Source organism: Vombatus ursinus, unplaced genomic scaffold (assembly GCF_900497805.2).
Source record: "Vombatus ursinus unplaced genomic scaffold, bare-nosed wombat genome assembly UNPS02014791.1, whole genome shotgun sequence".
NCBI classification, from domain to species: domain Eukaryota; kingdom Metazoa; phylum Chordata; class Mammalia; order Diprotodontia; family Vombatidae; genus Vombatus; species Vombatus ursinus.
In genome coordinates this window covers 45,720,433-45,729,996 of record NW_020954569.1, presented here as the reverse complement: position 1 = coordinate 45,729,996, position 9,564 = coordinate 45,720,433, and the positions used below count along the sequence as shown (strand labels likewise).

Below are 9,564 nucleotides of genomic sequence, written 5' to 3'. Positions count from 1 at the left end.
AGATGATGAAATAGAAGCCCAGAGAATTTGTAAGGTCACACAGGTATGTGTTTATTAGTAAGTACTGGAACTGGGACTCTCACTGGACATGTTGGAGATGGGGGAGTGTCCATGTGAGTGCTCTTGTGGACCTTAAATTACCAGGCAAATAGGAGTCATTATCATGTAAACAAACTTACAAGCTTTTTAGTCTGAGGTTTCATCTGTACTGATATTTGTTTCTTAACGTATAGCAACAACTGTGAGATGGATGCAGTGATTGTTTCTGTGATCAATGGCTTCACATCTGTTTATGCAGCAACCGTGGTTTATTCCATCATTGGGTTCCGGGCCACGGAGAAATATGATGACTGCTTCAGTCAGTAAGTAGTCTCAAAGTTTTTAGCATTTGAAGGACCATGTATTATGTTATATGCATTGATAGAGGGGCTTATCATATGCTCTTTAGTGAATGGGGACCAGAACTTGAAACCAGGAAGACACAGGCTTAAATCGAACTAGAGACACTTATTAACTCTATGACCCTGGGCAGGTCACTTAAAATCTCTGCGCCTTAGTTACCTCTTCTGTAAAACAAGGGGGTTGGCCTCTATGATCTGTAAAATCCCCTCTGGCTCTAAATCAAGTATCCTAGACTAGGATATTGTGTGGCAGCTAGGTGGCGCCATAGTGCATATAGGGCCAGGCCTGGAATCCGGAAGACTCATCTTCATGAGTTCAAATCTGGCCTCGGACACTTACATTGTGACCCTGAGCAAGTCACTTAACCCTTTTTGCCTCAGTTTCCTCATCTGTAAAAATGAACTAGAAAAGGAAATGGCAAACCCCTCCAGTATCTTTGCCAAGAAAACCCCAAATGTGGTCATGAAGAGTTGGACATGACTGAAAAAGACTGAAAAACAGCATACTAGGATGCTGTATACTAAGTAATTGTACTTAGTATACTAGTAAGTATATTTATATATCTAGTAAGCATATGTACTTATATTTATGCAAATATATTTTTGAGGACCTAGTAATTCAGGCTTCCCCCACCCCCCCCCCCCAGCTGCTATGTGTATCTGCATTTGGACTTCATTAAAGGCTCTGATATTATCTAGGACTATTGTGCCTATTAATCTCCCCTGGTTTGTATCCTTCTTTCTAGAAACATCCTGACCTTGACCAATGGATTTGATTTGCCTGAAGGTAATATCACACAGGACAACTTTGAGTACATGAAAGCTTTGTATAATGCAACTGACCCTGCTGCCTTTGCACAGTTGACTTTCAGGACGTGTGACATGAATTCTTTTCTAAAAGAAGTAAGTGAACATTCCAGTTTGCACTCTGCTTCTCCCCTTTGCACACTTCGCGGCGTTTATCAGGCAGGGAAAGGCTTAGATGGGTTGGGTACCTGGCACTAGGTACCCTCATGAACACTACTACCTCTTCTGGCCCTTTACTTCCTTCCCATTGAAGGATGAGGCCCTGGAACCTGAAACATTTGGAAGAAGATATTTAGAGAGCTAGCTAGAGACAGGAAGAACACAGAGGTGGATCTGGACGTAGCCTGAGGTTGCATCTGTACTGATATTTGTTTCTCTCCCTTCTTCCAGTCACCACATAGGACTGTCAGTTCTCTACCCTTTCCTCTAAGGGAGGCGCCTGCTACAATGGAAAGAACATTACATTTGGAATCAGAGGATTTAGCTTCAACCTTTGTTCTGCCACTTAGTATTGCATGAGCTTAGACAAATCACTTAAATTCTCGGGGCCTCAGTTTCCTCATCTATAAACTGAGTGGGGTGGGTTATATAAACTTTAGGACTTCTGGCTTTGAGGCTATGATCCAATGAACTTTTATAATTAGTAATAATAACAATAGTAGCTAAAATTTATATAAATTTTACTATCTACCAAGCACTATGCTTAGCATTTCACATTTATTATCTCATTAGATCACAACCCTGGAAGGTATTTTATATTATATCTTATATATAATAATTATAGTATAGTACAGTATAGTGTATATATATTAAGGTAGGTATTATTACCAACCCCATTTTACAGATGAGGAAACTGAGGCAAACAAGTTAGGTGTCTTGCCCAGGGTCATACAGCTAATAAGTGTCTGAGGTCGAATTTGAACTCAGATCTTCCTGACTCCAGGTTTAGTGCTCTATATACTATGTTGCCACCTAGCTGCCAATCAGGTGTATGGCATCCCAAATGACTTTTACCAACTTTCCAACATATCTTCTACACAGTGCAGAGGGAAGGCTGGTCACATGAGAACAGAAAACACAATTGTTTCCTGTGTCTCCCCAGCCTCAGTTTCCATTTCTCTGTCTGCCTAATTTCACCCACATTTCCTAGGGAACTGAGAAGATAGAAAAGTGAAAATTCAGGATAGGAAAAACAACAGGACAATTCTGATTGCTGACCCTTCTTTCCTGGAGCTCTTCCCAACATATTTCAAAAAGAATCTTTTTGGGGCAGCTGGGTGGTGCAGTGGATAGAGCACCAGTCCTAGAGTCAGGAAGACCTGAGTTCAAATCCAATCTTAGACACTTACTAGCTGTGTGACCCTGGGCAAGTCATTTAACCCGATTGCTTCCAAAAAAGGAGAGTCTTTTTGTAGAAAAGGGCTTAAGTAGGTGCCAAGCTTCAAGAAGCCTTGGTTGCAGGCCCACTTCTGCCACTAATGGTGTGATTTTGGGACAAGTCATCTAATTTAGTTTTTTATCTATACAACCTGAGAATTGGCCCAGACGATCTTTGCAATCCCTTCCAGCTGTAACAGTTACCTGTGACTTCTAAGTTTTGTATCCTACATTAAAATGTGAGCCCCTCGAGGGCAAAGACTGATTTTTGCCTTTCTTTGTATCCTCAGCACTTAGCACAGTGCGTGGCATACAGTACATACCTAATAAATGCTTTGTAACTGACAGGCTCATTGTTGTGACAGGAGGACTTTACTACAATATTTTCATGAGCCTGTTAAAAAAGATGTTGTCTTAAATTGATATATTTTGTGCATGTCAGCAGCTCAACTCCTGTGATCATTCCTGGTAAGTTCCATGAGGTCATTTCCGGGAGCCACTGATTTCTGCTCAGAGCACTGGCTCAACCCAAACCTTCCTTCCTCTCCCTTCTTCCAATCACCAGAATAACAAAAGTTAAGAGTTGGTCCAAGAGCAGGAAGAATTTGGTTCATGAATGAATGTTGAACAGTTTACCAATTACCACTTATCTATCGGTACAAAACAGAAGAGGTTATTATTGTACCATGTCTATTTATATAATATGAACATACAGAGGTAACACTGCTCTAAATGTGGGTTGACTGGGAGCTATATAATACTATCATTCAGTTGGTACGTTTTGATGATTCATGTTCTGCTAACAAAGATTTAATCTTGGTTTAAATATTAATTTATGTCTTTCAAGTCATTTCACTTCTCCTACCCCAGTTTTTAATACTTGTAGTACTAGGGCTAATAAAAACTTTTGCTAACTTGAATCACATAATTTTGGTAAATGAGTTGGGGGTTGGGGACTAGTATGGGGACAGACTACAATCAGTAAATACAAGGTATATCGAATGATCCATTCAAACCACAGTATAGCATTGTGGAAAGAGCACAGGACTCAGAATCAGAAGGCCTGTTACTGAATCCTGGTTTTGCCACTTATTACCTGTTCAACCTGTGGCAAGTTGTCTCAGGGTTTCAGTTTCTTCTTCCATTGAAGCAGGAGGTTATCCCAAAATATCTCCAAGATTCCTTCCAATTCAATGATCTTAGACCTCTGGATGGATAGCATTCTAGAAGAATGTCATACAATGCAAAGGAAATGCATAGGCCACACTGGATGGAGAAGCAGCCATTATCTGATTAATTAGGTACAGGCTGAGACTCAGAAACGAAGAATTAACTTAAAAAAATTAAAAACTGAAAAAAACCTGAGTCCTCAATTATCTAGTTTGTCCTTTTCATGTACAGGGAGATCAGAAAACACAAGCTTCTGGCATGTGAGTTTTCATACATGTTCTCTGGCTTTTCATGTCACCTCTGTGTTTGTTCCCAGGCTGCACATGTTCTCAGATGTGTGCCCTTCTCTACCAGTAGTAAGGCAATCTATGGGATGGTGTACCCCATATTGGGGTCTGGGGGGATCTTTTCCTGTAGTTTGGCTTGCTACGTTGTTTCATCAAATAGTTTTTGTTTGTTAACTTTATGTGTCTTCTGGCAGACTAGTAAAAGTGAGAACATTGATGAGGACCCAAGAGCTATGGTTTTGAGTGGAAGCTGACTCATAGGGTGGTGGCATGAGTTAAGGATAGCTTTTCTGGAATCCCTGTGTGAGTGAGCATCCCCAGTCCTAGGCATGGATCAAATGAATAGTATTTTACCAAAACTTCACTCTATTCCTTGCCATATTGAAACCATACAAAGGAAAAATACAAAAATATATAAACTTGTGTTTGATTATAGATCAACTTAATTCTAGAATATCTATAGTAAAGATTTTATTTTAAGGATTTGAGGATTTGGAGGAATAGCGCTTAGAGAGAGGAGAAAAGAAAAAGATACTCTGATGTTTCAGGAGACTCAAATCGCTGTATAATTGACATATGCTTAATAAAATGGACTTTCTATATGAATCTTTTTGTCCTACAGGGAGGACAGGGAACTGGTTTAGTCTTCATTGTCTTCACTGAAGCCATCACCAAAATGCCACTTTCGCCTCTGTGGTCTGTCCTCTTCTTCATAATGCTGTTCTGTTTGGGTTTGTCATCTATGTTTGGGAATATGGAAGGTGTAGTTGTTCCCCTGTTGGATCTTAAGATCATCCCTGAAAAATGGCCCAAGGACCTTCTAACAGGTATGCGCCATCTTTAAATGTCTGTTACCAGAATCATCTCCAGTGGAATCCTTTATAATGCTCCTGTTGGTGGGACAAGCCTAATATTTGTCATGGACTGGCTCACTGTTATATATACCAGAGGAAAAGGACTAGACCTGGGGTGTCATTGATACAGGCAGCTCCCAGGTAAAGAAATTCCTTCTACCAGTTCAGATCAGCACTTTCCCTGCAACTAATAGTCCTAGAGAGCTGCTTAGAGCCCTGGGAAGGCAACGACCTAGACCAGGGTCAGGCAGTCAGTGTGCATCAGAGGCAGGACTTCGATCCAGGTATCCTTAGCTTCAAGACCAACTCTCTCATCTATGCCCTGTTATATACAGTGGTTGCATTATAACGAGTTTCTTCTCTTGTTAAGGTGTTCCTATCTTTAAAACAAAACAAAACAAAACACCCAACCTATGACAATTGTTGATGTTGAGTCATTTTTCAGTTATGTCTGGCTCTTGGTGACTCCTTTTGGGGTTTTTTCTTGGCAAAAAATACTGGAATAGTTTACCATTTCCTTCTCCAACTCATTTTTACAGATGAGGAAACTGAGGTAAACAGGGTTAAGTGACTTGCCCAGGGTTACACAACTAGCAAAGATCTGAGGCCAGATTTGAACTCAGGAAGATAAGTCTTCCTGACTCCAGGCCAGGCACTGCTATCCACTGCACAGCCTGGCTGCCTTTATGAAAATTGCACTTACCAAACAACTAAAAGCTTACTATCTGCATGCATCACCAAAGCATTCATTGTGTCCAAGGATTCACAGTAGGATTCTTTTTCAATAAAATTTGAATGACAATTCAAAGCCTCCATTTCCACACAAACATCAGCTGTATAAATGGAAGTTTATTATTAATAATAATAATCTAATTAACAAGCATTTATTAAGAGCTTACTATTTACTGAGCACTGTACTAAGCCCTGAGGATACAAAGAAAGGCAAAAAGAAAGGCAGCCCCTGCCCTCAAGGAGCTTACATTCTAATGGAGAAAGACAACTCCTAAAAGGGAGAGAGTAGGAGAAGGTACCCATCTAAGACCGCGCTGGGAAGCCCAGAGAGACAGATGGGAGCTGGGGAGGGGAATGAAGCATGGCAGCTTGAGCCCAACCTCAAAATGGAGCCTCCCTGCCCCCTGTGTACAACTCACAATGGGAGAAGAGGCCTGCAGGACAGATGGCCATTCCAGGGTGAAAAGGTCCTAGGCACTGACAGAATCTCCACAGTGAGAAGGCCACTGAGTTACCTGGTGAAATATGGAGTCAGAAGCACAGCCCAGAAGGAAATAGCATAGGAGACAGAGATTTGGCCTCAGTCAGTCAGAAGAGCTCAGTTCAAATCCCACCTCTTATACACACAGGCTGTGTGACCCTGGGGAAATCACTTAACCTCTCATAGCCCAGACAACCCTCCAAATTGTAGAAGCTGGGCTGACATGCATTGGTAGAAGGAGTTCCCTGGTCCAATGAAATCACAATTTTGGACAATGATAACAATTGTAATAGTTGACACATTAATCACATTAAAGTCTGCAAAGTATTCTGCATCCATGATCCCATTTGATCACATGATACTAGTCTAAGGCGGGCCTGCTTGGGGATGAAGTAGTTCTGCCTGTGTAGCCAATGCTTACAACTGGTTCTATCTCAGAGGAATCACTCTGTCTTAAATCTATTCACAAAGGAGCTAACATCCCCAGTCCCAGATTCATTGCCACGACATTGTTCATTGCCCATTCATTAGTCTGGCTCACAAAATGTTCTTTCCAACAAACCTAATTTGTAAAGTTCCTCCTCAGATGGAAGGCAGAGCGAGGGTCCTTTAAGGTAAAACAAGAGGTTTCAAAAACAAAATCAGCAACTTCACAACTGGGAAGCCTACCACCTTAAACCCCCAGGTTACTTGAAGCCTGCTGTCTGAGCCGACCTGGAATTTCATTCTGTTTTACTTATCCAAGATAACCTATTGGCCTGTTCTTTGTTCATGCTGCAGGTCTGATTTGTTTGGGGACATACCTCCTTGCCTTCATTTTCACTCTGAACTCAGGACAGTACTGGCTCTCTCTGCTAGATGGTTATGCTGGATCCATTCCCCTGCTCGTCGTTGCCTTTTGTGAGATGTTTGCAGTTGTTTACATTTATGGAGTAGACAGGTAGGCTTATATAAAAGTGGACTTCTGAGGGAGAAGTTTAAAAGAGGCAAATAAAAAAAAATGTAAGAGAATTAGAGCAAGAGAATGAAATCAGAAGCGTGGGCAGCCTGCTCCCTGGTGGATAATGTCAGAACCACAATGTCATCTGGTTTATGAGAGCATGGTGGAACTTCAAAGAAAACTTTAAATCAAAGGTTTTTAGTCTTTTTTGTGTGTGTGTTATGGACCCCTTTAACAGTCTACTGAAACCTATGGACTCCTTCCCAGAATGATGCTTTAAAATGGATAAAGTAAAATATATAGGATTAGAAAGAAAACCAATTAGAGTAAAATATAGTTATCAAAACTAATTTTTAAAAAAGTTCATAGACCTCAGGTTAAGAATTTCTATTTTAAATTAAAGTAAAATTAGAAAAAAAAAAGTAAGTTCACAAGAAAATTCAATGCCTGTGAGTCTACAAATGTGTCTAGTTCACTCACAAATTCAAGGAGCTTAAGGGACAACAGAAATCTCTAAAAGATAATTCAAGAAGTATTTTTGTACCTCCTATGTGCCAGATAGCAGGTTAGACATTAGAGACAGAAGGACAAAAGTAAAACAGGAATTTACATTCTCCTGGGAAGAGATTACATATATACAGATAAGTAAGTAGAAAATGCATATATAGTCATTAGGAAGGGTAGGAGGAGAGTACTAACAATGGAGTGGTACAGGAAAGGCCTCTGGTAGGAGGTAGCACTTGAGAAAAACCTTGAAAGAAGCTAAGGATATAGGAGGCAGAGGCAATAGATTAAGGAGGGTAGACTTGATTCAAACACCCTACTACCTTCTATGGTGGAGGCACTGTTTTGTGTGTTGGAGACTGAAAGGTATCCAATATACATTCCCTGATTCCAAGAGGCTTCTAGTGGGAGAAATTAAATATTATATATTACATGACATATTAAAAAATGTACAATGACACATTCAAGACAAAATAGTATGCAGTAAGTTCTGCAAACATAGTATAAGCTAAATGCTATAGGAAATCTGAAGAGAGAGAGGACACTTCTGAATGAAAGGGGGAGGGGAAGGAGGGGAATAAGCATACTATATGCCAGGCACCTTGCTAAATGGTTTACAAATATTATCTCATTTGTTCCTCACAACCCTGGAAGGTAGGTGCTATTATTATCATCACCCCCCTTTTAGAGATGAGGAAACAGAGGCAAACAGAGGTTAAGTGACCCACCCAAGGTCACACAGCTAGTGAGTATCTGAAGAAGGACTTGAACTAAGGTCTTCCTTAGTAATTACAGATGACATCAGAGGCAGATGATTTCTAAATAGGATCCTGAAGAACTTCAATGGGTAGGCAGGACTAAGGCTTTCCTTTCCTACTTGTAGTAACAATAGACCTACATCAAAGCTATGTTGTAATGGAGGTCTGTGCAGTCAGTAAAGGGTTGCCCCACTTTAAGAAAACCTCACTTATATGATCTAAACTCAGTAGAATGTTAGCACCAGAAGGGGAAAGATGGATTTTCATTTTGTTTTATCAATGAGGTAATTTTCTCCTCTTGGTCTTTATTTTTAGGTTTAATAAGGATATTGAGTTTATGGTCGGTCATAAGCCAAATATCTTCTGGCAAATCACCTGGAGAGTAATCAGTCCTATCATCATGTTAGTTATATTCCTCTTCTATTTTGTGACAGAAGTCAGCAAGGAGCTGAAATACAGTGTCTGGGACCCTGCATATGTAAGTACATAGAAATATGCCTATTCTGGCTTGTTAGGGAAGGCCCCACACACTACCCAAGGGCCAGGGCATAGGAAAATCCATCTGCATATGAAGGGAGGCTTCACTCTTCCTTCTGATTCAGGAAGACTTGGGAGGAGAAAAAAAGGAGAGACAGGGCAAAGGGGGGGGTTCCTTTCCTCCCCATGTTTAATTTTGGAAAGCCTAGCTCTGCAATCTATTGTATCATGAGTATAATTGTCTGACTTGACCATGGGTTGTGTTTACCTTCCCAGGACAAGTTTCCTATAGCAGAAGAAAAGCCCTATCCTGGCTGGGTCTATGTTGTGGTGGTTTTTGTGGTTGGAGTCCCATGCCTCATCATCCCCTTGTTCGCCCTCTACAAGTTCATCAGGAATTGCTATCAAAGGAAGCATGACCAACAAGGGCTCGTCAATGCCTATTCTGTTCCCTCTGTGAATGGAGAGCTGAAGAATTAAGCTGTAGCATGCTTCTTGGGGAAATGGGGACAGGCTCTTGATTGGAAAGGGAAAAGAAAAAAAGCAACAGCCAGGCACATTGGAATGACTAGACCCTCCCGGTGCCAACCTTGCTGGGGATGAGCCTCCAGTCAGGGTGACAAATGGGAATTCTTTTGTGCCTTACAAACTGGAGGTCTCTCCGTGCTAGGAACTGAAGGGATTGTCACTGTTCAATTTAATTTGACCAGCATGCCTGCTCAATACCAGGTATTGTATTAGATGCTGGGGATACAAAGTCCTATAAAGCCATGTAC

General features: G+C 40.9%; 1 protein-coding gene across 1 annotated transcript in view; it reads left to right on the top strand.

Moving 5' to 3' along the window:
- The window catches only part of SLC6A19 (solute carrier family 6 member 19), a 43,275-nt gene extending 34,006 nt beyond the window's left edge, over nt 1–9,269 (top strand). The window contains exons 7-12 of the mRNA XM_027869079.1: nt 234–362; nt 1,148–1,304; nt 4,665–4,869; nt 6,890–7,049; nt 8,627–8,789; nt 9,065–9,269. Coding sequence (XP_027724880.1) covers nt 234–362; nt 1,148–1,304; nt 4,665–4,869; nt 6,890–7,049; nt 8,627–8,789; nt 9,065–9,268 — 1,018 coding nt within the window. The 3' untranslated portion in view covers nt 9,269. The remainder of the gene's footprint in view (nt 1–233; nt 363–1,147; nt 1,305–4,664; nt 4,870–6,889; nt 7,050–8,626; nt 8,790–9,064) is intronic.
- Nucleotides 9,270–9,564: the final 295 nt, after the last annotated feature.